The following is a 13125-nucleotide window of genomic DNA, read 5'->3' on the forward strand; positions in this document are numbered from 1 at the left end:
TAAAAGTTCTGGAGATGTCTTCTCTGCTTTTTATCATGCTGAGTCTTTGAAGTCGGCACGCTTCCCGCTCTCCCGTCGCGCCTCTGTTTGGACGAGCCGCGTACCGCCAGGTGCTCCCCAGCCGCGTGTGGCTTCCCGCTACCGTACGGGACGGGGCGGCTCCTGGTCTCCTCTGCACCCCCTTTCCCTCCCTTTGGGCTGCCGGTGACTCCTGCTGGGCCTCGTCTGAATGGCGGATTGGCCAGCTTGCACGTGTGTCTGTGTGGCCGCTCGGAGCCGGCGCCCAGGGCAGAGTGAGATCCGCACGGTCCCGCCTTCACGGAGCCCAAGTGCCATTCTCGTTCCCAGCGAGACTCGTTCCGAGACCCTCACCTTTCCCCCTGCCCCTCGCCCCCAAACAGACGCGGTAGTTTTGTGCGGTGCCCTTGGTTGCTTCGTTGTGGTCCTTCTCACAGTTGTGACCAGATGCTGACTCGGGCGATGGGTTATGCCCGGAGTCACGTCAGCCTTGTTCGCTGCTGTACTCCTGGTGCCTGGAACGGAGCCCCGCACCCCGTAAGTCTTCGAGTCCGTTCCTTCACCCCCTCACACACCAAGCGCGGCCCTCCTTCCCTGCGGTGCGGCGGCGGGCGGGACGGGCATCCGCCACTCTGTCACCCTCACGGGCCGTTCAGTCCGGCAGTGGGATCGGATAGGAGAAAGAAGACCAGCAACGAAGAAACAAACATAATCCGATTGTGAAAGAGGTGACGTGAGTGTGTGTGTGTCCGGTTGAGAGAGGGCCGTCAGCGTCGGCCCCTCCCCACCCTGCCTCCTTGGCAACGGATCTTGCTCAGGAGCCTCTTGCTAACCTGAAGTAAACTGCGGAGCGTGCTGCTGCACGCATGTAACCTCAACAACTCTCCTTCCGTGTGTCGGCGCACAGCCAAACGATTGGCAGACATAACAGAATATTCCGATACTTAGTAATGAACGTTTTCATCTGAGGGAGGGTGACCAGAAGCCCTCCCTTACAAGTAGTACCGGGGAGCGATAAGGGAGTTATGGGCCGACCCTGGGGGATAATGTCAGAATGAGGGAGGAAAACAGTAGGTTAATAAGAAAAGGAATCTAATTTTCATGACTTAAATTTCTCATTGTGCTTTAGAGAAAACTTTTTCATTATAAGATGAGTATTTTTATGTAATCACTTAGTGAAACTAGTTGAGATGTCCTTCATTTCATGTGTCAGCACCAGCTAAATGACATTGGATTCCTGCTCTGTTGGAAGGAGCCTCATCTCCCCCTTTACGGATGTGTGTGTGCGGGGCCAGGAGGTCAGATACCAAACAGAATTTCTCCCCATAATGTCATTTTCCCAAATGGTGAGCACTCATAATGCAGTTCCAAAGATAGCAAAGTACAGTATTTTCTAAATTACACATAAATTGTATTCCTAGAAAATTCACTGCGGAGCATACTTTGTGTTTTAAAGTAGACTTGGGTTCAGGGTGCCTGGGTGGCTCAGTCGATTAAGCAGCCGACTGTTGATTTCAGCTCAGGTTGTGATCTCATGGTCCGTGAGATCAAGCCTCACATCGGGCTCTGTGCTGACGGTGCAGAGCCTGCTTGGGATTCTCCGCCTGCCCCTCTGTCTCTCTCTCTCTCTCTCTCAAAATAAATAAACATTAAACAATTTTTTTTTAATAGACTTGGGTTCTAGAATCCGATTTTTCACCAACATGAACATGCCACCAGGACACTTGAAAGCCATTAAGGACACAGGACAGTCTTCATCATGAGGGAATTTCCTATGCGTTGTATGACGTCCCGCAGTCCCAGTCCCCATTTGTAGCCCGCATTCTTAGCCAACCCAAACCAACTCTCTGGGACACGGTTCTGCCCCAGTAAGACTGGAGTGCGTCCAGTGACGATGAGCTCGTGGTGAGAAATTAGGTCCAAGAGGCAGGCGGACGGCAGACCGGGTGGGCGTCCGCTTCCTTGTGCTGGCGTTGCACCTGTTTGAGCAGGGGACTGTCAGGCCTGACTTACACTTCGAAGTACCTCCCTGGCTTCCGGGTGGGGTGGTCCGTGAGGGGACAGGCACGGACCAGGGGAACAGCCGTGGGGCTGATGCTCTAAGCACGATACCGAACGGTGACTGCACTAGAGCGGCAGCCGGGAGGGTGGAAGGAAAACACCGGGGCTCCGGGCGTGGAGCTCGGCCGGGCGTGGGTGAGGGAAGGAGGAGCCAGTGAGGAGCTGCAGGAGGAGCCTGCTTGTTGGCTCTGGAGCAGGGTTGAGCGGTGATGCTTGTTGCCATGCTGGGGAGGCCTGGAGGAGAAGCAGGTGTTGAGCGCGGATCCCGTGGCCGTGCTGTTCACAGTCGGTCCCCTGCATCCGTGTGGGGGTGCGAGGCGGCCGGACACGCGTCCCGGTTCGGGGCTGGAGGTGGTCCTCGCACCACGGGGCCGGCTGGGGCTGCTGGGGCGCCACAGCTCCGGGGCCCTTGATGGTTTACAGAAGGAGCAGAGGAGAAGCGGGAGGACCTGGGGAAGGCCGGGGGGAGGGAGGCGGGGTCCCCCGAGGGCAGGCGGCAGGAGGCTGGGAGAGGAGAGCTGCCCGCTGCCCTGCTCGGAGGCCTGGAATGGGAGACCAGGAGGGCCACCCCGGCCCGGTCCGCCGGGAGGCCTCACGGAGCACACCCCGGCCTTCACAGCAATGCTGTGAAGATGTTCTGCTGTGAAGGGAGCTCGCTCCAAGTCACTGCTGGGCCATAATCCCAACTCAATCCCAGGGGCAGAATTTGGGCCAAGGGGGGCGCTTGGTGGCAGGGGCCAATCCGCACGCACTCCAAGAGAAGGAGGCTGGAATCAGGCTAGTTGCTGTAAATGAATGTGTGGGGATCGTCACGGCAACGTGGGCATTGTCAAGAAATGCTAGAAGCGGCAGACGGGCATTTGTTTTAAGAAGAAAAGGGTTTGTTCTATTTGGAAAAATGAAGTCTCTTTGGGCTCGTCTTCCTGAGAAGGGTCTTTGGACCCCTGCCATGTGTCTAGCACCATTACAGTCAGAGACTTGTAGCTGAGGGTGCTCTCCGGGCGGGGCGGGGGGGGGGGGGGTGCACAGGCCCCTCCCTCTCTGGAAAGGGAAGGGAGTTTCACACGCGGTTTCCCCACCCTACCCCTGGGCCGGCGAGTGAGTCAAGTCAGGGACTTTCTCCTTCCTTCTCTGGTAGCTGTGATTCAGTCTCCCAGCTCTGGGAGAGGGAGCGCTCCTGGTCGGCGTTCGGGAGCACAAGGCACAGGCCCATCCCTCACCTTGAGGTGCGAAGACGGTTCCCAGCGGTTCTAGGACTGCTCCTCGGGAGGAGAAAACCCCACTGGGGGCCGCATGCACGAGCGGCCTCTCCCCAGACGCAGTCTTTGGGAGGAGGTCCTGGGGAGAGTGGGATGGGGTGGGGACCGTGACAGTGTCACAGAACACCTGCCAGCAGTCCTTACCTGGGGTCCAAAGTGTTTGCCTTTTCTCCCAAGCCCACACATCTGGCCGACTTCAATCAAGTGCAGACCATCCAGTATTCCAACAGCGAAGACAAGGACCGGAAAGGAACGCTGCAGCTGAAAATCGCGGGCGCCCCCGAGGTAAGGGCAGGGTTCTTGCGGACCGCCAGACTCCCAGCTTTCTCCTGTGTGGGGGGTGTTCCGTCCCAAGTAGTGACGAGGACGGCAGGTGACAGCTGGCAGAGTCAGGAGCAGCGTTGTCGAGATGGCTGCAGGTTACCGTGAACTACCAAGGAAATCGGCCTCTTAGGGTTACATGCAAATACACATACCTTCGTCAGGCGGCGTCGTTTCCCAGACCACTGTATGTGACGCTCTCTGCCGGGGTCACCGAGACCGCGCAGCAGCCGCTCTCCCGCCGGGGGCGGGGGTTGGGGGGCACCCCACTGCCCTGACGCTTAGCCCAGAAGCCAGGAGCCACCCGGGTCGTTCTCAGACCTTAGCGAGAGAAGCGGTTTGGGATACTTTGTCCCCGTTTCCACGGCTGAGGGAGCCAAGCACGGGCGGCGGAGCTGGGGTTCGTCCTGGAGCCCCTGGTCTTGGCCCGCATGCCGCGTGGCGCAGTGGAGACGGGTGTTGTTTGGCAAACATGGCATCAGGTGGCCCCCGGACGAGCGAGAACGCTCACGTATGAAGGAGTCTGGGCGACCGTTGGCACAGGCAGCTGTGCTTGTGCACACAGCCCGGCCTGGACCTGTGTCATCTGCTCCGTGCGGCGCCCGGGCCCCTTGGGCGGCGGCAGCCTTTTCTCACACGGGTTTCTTGGCCACACTCCTCACTTGTGCTTCCTGCCTGGGATCGGTGGCATTTCTGGGGCTCTAGGAAATGCCTTTATTCTCAGACATAAACCGATGAGACCCTAAGATCTCGAGGCTTTAATTACAGATTGAAGTTTCCTGACAGTAGCTCGGTAGTGTCATTTGTCACCACTGTTTTCAGACCTCCCCCCACCCCCACCCACCCCATGACATTCAGCTGAGCGTAGGGAAGGTCTGCGGCCCCCGGAGCAGCTGGTGACAAACGGTGCCCGGGTTAAGGCATCCTCCGAGCTCTGACCGTCTCCTGGACGATCTTTAATGGCAGGTCTTCAGGAGGTTTGGCAAAATTGCAGGTTTGATACTGAAAAGAGTGATTTCTAACCTCAGGCAGAATGTGCTGTGCATGCTAGAAATAGTGACATTTTTCTAGTTTTCATAAGTATTAGAAAAATTATGATGGATAGTTGATAACAATCGACTCCACGTTAGTTTAGTTCCTAAAATAAGCCATACTTGAAATATGCTGATTCTCTAAATCCTTCCCTTAATTACACTACGCCAGAGGGGCCAGACATTCTGAGGGAAAATATTTTTTTTTTTTTTTTTTTTTTTGCCTCCTTTAGTTCTAGAAAGTGAATTTCAGTTTAAGTGATTTTTCTCTTTTTGTCTGGGTGGCCTTCTGTCACATATTCTAGGAATAACGTCCCTAAATATCAAACTTCCTTTTTCACGCCAACCTTACGACAAATCTGTGTTGCTGTCACTCTTCTCTGTTTCCAAGTGCATCTAGGGGTGTGATGTCATAGCACAGCTGCCCCTTTGGTTACTGGGAAGAACAATAACCCCTCTTTCCTGGTCTTTTCCCCTTTGAGCCTCTGACAGTGACAGCACCGTCCCTGACCATCGCCGAGAATATGGCTGACCTGATAGATGGGTACTGCCGGCTGGTGAACGGAGCCACGCAGTCCTTTATCATCAGGCCCCAGAAAGGTGAGGTCCCGCTTCCGCTTGAGCGTCCCCTGAGCTGCTGGCAGGCTCACCCCAGCAGCCTCTGCTCCTTCTCGTGGATCAGTCTGTGCGTGTGAAGAGAAGACAGGGACTCAGCCCAGCAACTCTGTATGCTGCTTTTTCTGGGGAAGGAGGGCAACGCACAGCCTGGGTCTGAACGGAACTCCGGCTGTTGGGTTCGAGCAACACACTGGAGCACTTTCTAGGCCACTGTCAGTGTAAAGACACTTGTAGGATCACGTTCCGGGTCTGTTTGCTTTCAGGTATCCTTTGTAACGCGTGTTAAATAAAGCATCTTTCCTGTTTTTTCTTATAGAGCTCAAAAGCTTAGAGAAAGGAACAAAATTCATTCTCAGTCATGATGTATAAAGTCGATGATTGGAATGAATAACTGGCCTGGAAACAAGGCTCTCTCACCTCAAAAGCGATGTGGGGTTTTTACAAGGCAGTGATAATGGCTGTTTGAGAAGATTTGGATTTCTGAAATAATCAAACGAAATGTTCCCAGCAGGATAATAGCATAGTGGTAGCAAGACAAATTTGGGCTTTAGAATTCTTACCAACTTGTGGGTTCGAATCACGACTCCTCTGTGCTGCCGTCTGTAAATTGCTTAACCTCTCTGTGCCTCGGTGCTCTTGCTGTAAAATACAAGACACAGAGTGGCACCTGTCTTTTATGGTTTAGGGAGGATTAATGACCTCATAAAAGGCTGGGAGCTGTGTCCACCACATACTGTGGCACGTAAGTCTTAGGATCGTTCCCATCACACTGCTAGCTGCAGTGGGACCCTGACACATTGTGGGAACCTTGACTTTGACCATCCTCACGGCGTGGTAGGTGGGTCCACAGTGGTGCCCACAGAGCAGCCGGCACTGTGGCAGGTGGCACAGGGCCCTTGCAGCTCTCACCTCCCTGACCAGGATGGTCACAGAGAAGGAGTCCCGCAGGGCTGCGTGCCCTGTACCGGGGGAGATAGGAAAGCACCAGGAGGGCAGATGGGGAAGTTCCGAACTCCCGTCGAGCCGCAGCAGAAAGCCCAGCCCGCCCGGCAGCCGAGTACCCCGTGTTGACAGCAGTTAGAGGGAGCAGTGGGGGCATGTGAAGCAGTGGAATCATTGGAACCTTTGTGTAAAAGTTAGTGTCCTGATGTGCTCTGGAAACAATAGCGAAAGTCACAGCCAGAAAGCCGGTAAGGACACAGCTAATCAGCAAAAATGTTTGTAACACCATGATCAGACCAAGAAAACTTATTCATTGTTTTTTTTTTCTTTCATAGTAGCTTTCTTTGTATGAAAACAGTTGCTTTTAGGAATGTCTAAAGGCCACTGTATGTCAGAACTTGTGCAGACACAGACTCTTGGCTTTACATTTCGTGCTTTAAGCAGGGGTATGTACCTTGCAAATATGATTTAAATGTTTTAGGGAAACTCCTTTCCGTGAAATTAGTATTTTATGAAAGTATTCAGTGTGACATATTGCCTGTATCCTTTCTAGTGAATAATTTAAAAAATTTTATGCTGATTTCCCTAATGTTCTTTATCAGTTTGTCGGTACACACAGAAATAACATTCAGACGTTAAGTATTAAATAAGCCGGCCATTCCATGTTTGAAACGTCAGCATCTTCCTGTGTTGGTGTTTCATTGGCTTTTTTTTCTCCTTGGGGATCAACGTTTTGATATCAGATCTTGTGAGCTGTGATGCATTAAGTTCCTCATGCGTATGACAAGAGCATAAGTGAAAATATTTGTCATAAAAAACTGGTAGGGCACTGGCTGTTAGCAATTGTATGTTGTCTTTACAGAGTGAGATGTTAGACTTAGTAATTTACTTACCTGATTCTCAATCCCAGCATATTCATTTATTACACAGCTGTTTTATAATAGATGCCTAAAGTGAAGATACATTGCCTAACGGAAATAACTGTAAATCAAACATTTAAAAAAATTTTTTTAATGTTTATTCGTTTTTTTGAGAGACAGAGACAGAGCGTGAGTGGGGGAGAAGCAGAGAGAAAGAGGGACAGACACTCAACCTACTAAGCCCTGTGAGCGCCCCAAAAGAAACATTTCTAAAGCTGCGATATGGGGAGGAAGATGTCTGTGACACAGACACCAGAGCATTAAAATCTCTTCTTTCTCACACATTCTCCCAGCTCACGAAGACAAGCCAGGATGGAAATAGGCTCCTCACAGAAGGGGGACACACAAATGTCCAGTAAGCACTGGACACAAACGAGCCAGATCGCATTTTGTGTTACTAGTTTGGTAAAGTGAGCCATCGCGGAAGATGTGCCCTTGCACTTTGTTGGCGTCCATGCCAGCTGTTGGGGCTCGTTGTCTACCTCCTGGAAATCCTCCTGCAAAGTTAGACACGGGATGTTCCCTCTGCGCTGTTCGTAATCACTCAAAACCGGAAGCAGCGTGAGCGTCCACACTGTGGGAATTAACCGCTGGGTGAGGGAGCACGCGCCCCTGATACAGCTCCGTAGCTGCAAACAGTGATGAGATGGTGCTGATTTTGTGCTAAAAGCCTACAGCACGCGTGTGAGTGTGCGAGAGTGTGTGTGTGTGTGTGTGTGTGTGTGTGTGTGTGTGTGTGGAGTGAAACCTTTGTGTGTTTATTTACAAGAATAAAGGAGTCCGGATATCTGGACGAGCTAAGTGACCGACTGTGGACAGTGAGCACTCCCGGGGAGGGGGCAGGGGGAGGTGTGTTTGAAGCAAAGGGGGTGGGGCTACTGCCTTTCCACGTTACGTACCTTTATGATTTAGATTTGCTACGGTGTGTCTGTAATGTTTAACTTTAAAAAATAGATAAAAACTTTTATTCGAGAATTAAAAGCCAAATGTAGGTTCATAGGAAGATCCATCCTTCTTCCTAAAGAATTTATTCAGACAAATAACATACCCCCCCCACGAACGACTCGAGAAGTCCTATGTGTGCGTTCAGCTTTGTGAATTTAAAGGAATGTCCGAAATTAACCCCTGGAACCGGGTGTTTCAGGCGGTGAGTTCTAGTGTTGAGAATGCTGCCGCCGATGTTGTGTGTTGCCGCTTTTCTCAGAGGTCTGTTACTTTCAGATCTGTTCCTTCCAGAAAGTGCTTTGTTAAGACCCTCCACTCATCAGTCGGCTCATTCACAGCCTGCCTTCTGCTCCTGCCCGGCTGCTTAGGAAGCGTCTGTGCGCCACGTGTTTATTCACTGGTCTCTTTCTCTCTCCAAGGAAGCAGGCGTTCCGACAGGGGGTGCAGACGGCTAGAGGCCACGCTGACGTGTCACTTGGAAGGCCGTTATTAACGGGCAGTGGTGGATGTGGGCGACATGCGCTGGTAGCAGCCACGGGTGTTCTGATAGGAAGTTCCAGGAAGTCCACTTTGGCCTCCATGCTGTAACTTGGTTATGTTGCTTGAAACTTGAGGCCAGGAAGTCGGAGTGAGGAAGCTTGCGTGGAATCGCCGTAGCGCCCTGGGCGGCGCCACACAGAAGCTTCGTGCGCTCTGTGTCACTCATGCCGCACAAGCATCCGTGCAAGTTAGTCTGGTTTCTGTTTTCTCGGTAAATAGACAGTTGTTCAGAAAGAGTCACTCGGGGCCCGAGGCTGATTCAGTTTTTGGTTTACCGAGTGGTGGTCCGAGAGCCGTCTGAGCACAGGGTACCCTGCTGAGTGTCCCGAGACACCCGTGGGCAGGTTCGGTGTAACCTTCAAGCGGTTCTGATACGTGGGAAGTGCCCTGTAATGAGGCCAAAGCCCCAGCACGGCCGCCCGAAGCCGCCTGGGGTGTTGCAGGAAGGGCTCCTTTGAGCTCAGATCGCACTTGGGTTGAGCTTTAAGAAATTGAGGAATTTGGTGTTTCTACCAAATGAGGAATTCTTGGTATCTCTACCAAGAAGGAAGAGCTTCTTCCGAGGGTTGGAGGGTGTGAAGGCAGCATGCTGTGTTCAGTGAGATACGATATGCAGCCACAGAGAGCAGGGAACAGCGGAGAATGGAACAGGAGAGGCGGGCGACGGAGCTGCTGGGGCTGGCTTGTAGGGCAAGTGCAAGGGCAGCGAGTACTAGAGGGGCCCTGGGAAGGTGGCAGAGAGATGGGGCATAGGTGGGCGGACACCCCAGAGAGGGAGACAGGGAGGTGTTGTGTGTCCCAGCAGAAAAAAACAGTGCTTCGTGGGACAAGCAGATGTGCTTAAGTTTCATCTTAAAAGCCATCGAGAGGGGCGCCCAACGGGCTCAGTCAGCAGAGTGTAGCTCTCGATCTCGGGGTTGGGAGTTCGAGCCCCACATTGCATGTAGAGATTGCTTAAAAATTAAATCGTAAAAAAAAAAAAAACAAAAACGAGACACTACAGTTCTAAGCAGGGGAATGACTTGATGAGTTTGTACTTGGGGAAGATTATTGTGGTAGTGACTTAGGTCAGGGAGGGAGTAGAAGACAGGATTAGTTCAGTGCCTGTCAGATTTGTCCACATAAAAGACATTAAACTGGGGATTGCGTGTGCTTCCTACTTCACAGAAGGAGGGTGAGGGGAGAGGGTCTCCCCAGCCACCAGATGTAGCCCTTTGCCTCGCTGTGATGACCTCCAGGAACAAGTCACAGTGCCTGGAGCCGCGAGGCCCCAGGCATTGATGGGAGGTGACCCCCAGTAGAGGGCCCAGGTCGGGGGCTCAGGTTCCTGGGCTCTGGTGCATCAGCCCCTCTGCCTCTGCACAGCCCGAGGATTTGTCTTCCTTTTATTTGTGCTTCCTGTACAGATTTTGGTGTTGCGACTGGTGAGCGTTTTTATCAAAGTACAAAATGTCCTTTGGTGTAAGTCACATTGACTTTGACCGGAAGACAGTCTTCATCCTTTAGAGCTTCCTGGGAGGGATGTCTTTCCACCTCTGCTTTGTTTTGATTAGGCGGTACCTTTTAAACCATATGCACCCCCGGTTGGTTTGTGTGTGTTATAAATATTGAAAATAGACCGTGAAAACAGCATAATGACCTCCTTAATAAAGGGTTATTGCTAAATTCTGGAGGAAGACTTCTTCTCTGATTTCTGCACATAGTCTTTTCAAAAGAAATAGAAGGAACCTCATCTCTCTCTCTCTCTTTTTTTTCTCCAGAAGGTGAACGGGCTTTGCCATCAATACCAAAGTAAGTGCCCTTTGTGCATTTTGTCACTTAGTCGTGTTAGAGACCGTGTGGGTTCCATGCTTGATTTTCCATTTGCCTGAATAACCACATTTCTAGGTGTGCGACTAGGGAAGTAGAAAACCAGTATTTGCAGAAAGAAGTCAAATCAGCTGTCATTCTTGCTTACAAGGGATGTGTCCTTGGGCCGGCAAGCGGGACCCTGACCGCTCTCCTCTGCCGGCCACGCTAGGCTTGCTTCACCACTGCCCACACTGTTCTAAAGCTGTGTTGAAGTTTTCTTAGTTACTGGAGTAGACTGTCCTCTCTCTACCTCTAGGCCATCGTAAGTGCTCTTCTCCCTCATGGTCCACTCTCCCTCCAGCCTCCTTGACCCCACTCCACCCCTGCTCATCTTTCCGGGCTCATCCTGCATCACTCTCTCTAGAAACCCCCCACGATCCCCCAGTCCTGGAGAGCGTCCCCGTGTGCGTGCCCATAACACCTTCTGCCTTGCTGTAGTACTTATCCCACTTTAAGCATACTACCTTTTTGCTTATCCACGCCCCGTGGTCTTGTGGACGGCCAGGGTCACGTGGCCTTGTAGACCTGGCCCTGGAAAGTATGTGGCACGCAGGAGCCACACAGTAGCCGTGCGGGTGAGTGGGGGGATGGCCGAGAGCAGCTTTGGGCTTCCAGGCAGTGTCTTCACAAACTCAGTGATATTTAACAGATACTCACTGATGCCCCACATTAAGCCACAAACCAGTGCCCAGAATATCTTCAGATGTGGGAAGTCTGTTGAGATGACTGTGAGGGTTAAGATATGCAGAATCGTAAACGTGGATATAAAAGCGGGTGGAGAAGGTAGTAGGTCAGAAGTGGTAGCGGACGCTGTAGACACCGAACAAGTAAAGCAAACCTGAGAAGAGCGGAATCGCCACGAGTCACAGAGCAGCAGACGCTGTGACTGCTGGTGCTCCGGAGGCGGCGGAATCCGCGCACTTGTGGCAAAGCTGATTCGCGGCAGCACCCGGAAACGCGACGTGGCCGAGGAACCCCCCCCCCCCCCCCGCTGCTTTGGCAGCAGCACGTGGAGGCCGACAGTGAACCTGCTGTCGGGAGCACACACACCCTTCCCTGCCGGGCGTGGGGTTCAGAGAGAGTTTTCCTGAGTCACGTAGCTGCAGTGGAAGAGAAACGGCTGATGTGTTGCACAGCAACTCTGATTCCACTTAGAGGATCGTTAGGTCTCAGCTACGTCGAGCATTCAGTCAAAGGAGCCCAGTCCCGTGGCTTTAGGCTATGATTGCTGATCATAGAGGCCACACAGCCGCCTGCGGGACCTTTCCAGTTCCCCAAAGGGATCGCCTCAGTCCCCATGCTTCCTAGTGTAGATTCTATGTACAAGACGCGTCTTCTGTTCAGTGCTTCTGTACTGCACGCTTGCGTATCTGGAGAAAGCTGTCTTCTGTAAAAACACGAGTCACTTTGGCATCTGAAGAGTCTGGGTTCCTTTTCTTTCTCTGTGCTTTGTGTTTTCCAAAATTTTTAAACGACCTACACTTGTATTTTTTAAGTGTTGCTAAAACATGTGGCCAAAATTTTATTTTATGTGTGTAAACATGCAAAACGCAAGTGTTGGTGAGCCATTTCACGAAACAAGCAAGCAGATGTTGAGCTTACGTTTTTTATCAGGCTGTACATAAAAATACATATTCGTGTACTATCTGCTTTCTTACACGCACTAAATTTAAGAAGGACCAGTTATACTCCAGTTTCTCAGATGACGTTTAGGAGTGCAGATTTCTTTTCCAGGTGTTTTTTCTCCTGGAGAAACCCTATAAATGTGGGGCGGTCCCTTGCAGTCTGGCATTTAAGTGTGAAATTTTACGCAGCCTGCTAACCACTGGCCAGCGAACGGTGTTGTTGTGCCAAAGCCACCGTCGGGAGTGGCTTTCTCAGCGCAGCTCAGCGTTCCTTCCGTTGTCGATCTTAATTCCTGCCTTGTAGACCAGTAAAACAGTCTGACTCCTTTAAGTGCCTCAGGTAGTGCAATTTAATCTTCTAAAAATCAGCCTTGAAATGTCTGGTCTCCATGGGAAGCGGCAGCGTCCTGATTACAGGCGCTCCCTGTCTGTCGGCTCGGCGGGGGCTCGGCCTGGAGGGCGCGGCACTCACGGCTTTGCACCTCTCTGTTACAGGCTGGCCAACAGCGAGAAGCAAGGCGTGCGGACACACGCGGTCTCCGTGTCAGGTGAGACGCTCCACCCGGAAAGCCCCAGACGGCGGCTGCCCCACAGAGCCTTGTGCAGACGTAGGAGCAGCCTCGTCTTTACTGCGGTCGGTCTTGCTAGAGCAGCTTAGAAGACTGAACGGTCTGACTACCCAGGGCTCCATAACTTTACCATCATTGAATAGGTTTAAATGTGGCTCGCAAGTTTTCTTCAGATGAGACGTTTATGGATAATGTCAGATTACTTCCAAGACTGTATAGAATTCCAAGTTATTCTTTAGTTGTGATGTCGTGTTCGTTGTGTTTAGAGTGAATATTTTTAATTTTGAACTTGCCGTTATAATTTATCTTTGCAATTCAGAATGTAACAGAATAGACTTTGTGTATTTATTGTTTTTTTGAGTTCAGGAAATGTGAAGTGTTTTTAAGTGGTTTTTGTCTTTCACAGTTAACATAAAGTGGTGTTT

The 13125-nt window shown here is 51.7% G+C and overlaps 1 protein-coding gene across 1 annotated transcript in view; it reads left to right on the forward strand.

Moving 5' to 3' along the window:
• The window catches only part of LOC112859710 (focal adhesion kinase 1), a 197950-nt gene that overhangs the window by 155429 nt on the left and 29396 nt on the right, over nt 1–13125 (forward strand). Inside the window, exons 10-13 of the mRNA XM_086695343.1 lie at nt 3516–3623; nt 5173–5290; nt 10416–10446; nt 12627–12679. Coding sequence (XP_086551469.1) covers nt 3516–3623; nt 5173–5290; nt 10416–10446; nt 12627–12679 — 310 coding nt within the window. The remainder of the gene's footprint in view (nt 1–3515; nt 3624–5172; nt 5291–10415; nt 10447–12626; nt 12680–13125) is intronic.

Source organism: Puma concolor, chromosome F2 (assembly GCF_028749965.1).
Source record: "Puma concolor isolate L17-30 chromosome F2, mPumCon1.1.hap2, whole genome shotgun sequence".
Taxonomy (NCBI): domain Eukaryota; kingdom Metazoa; phylum Chordata; class Mammalia; order Carnivora; family Felidae; genus Puma; species Puma concolor.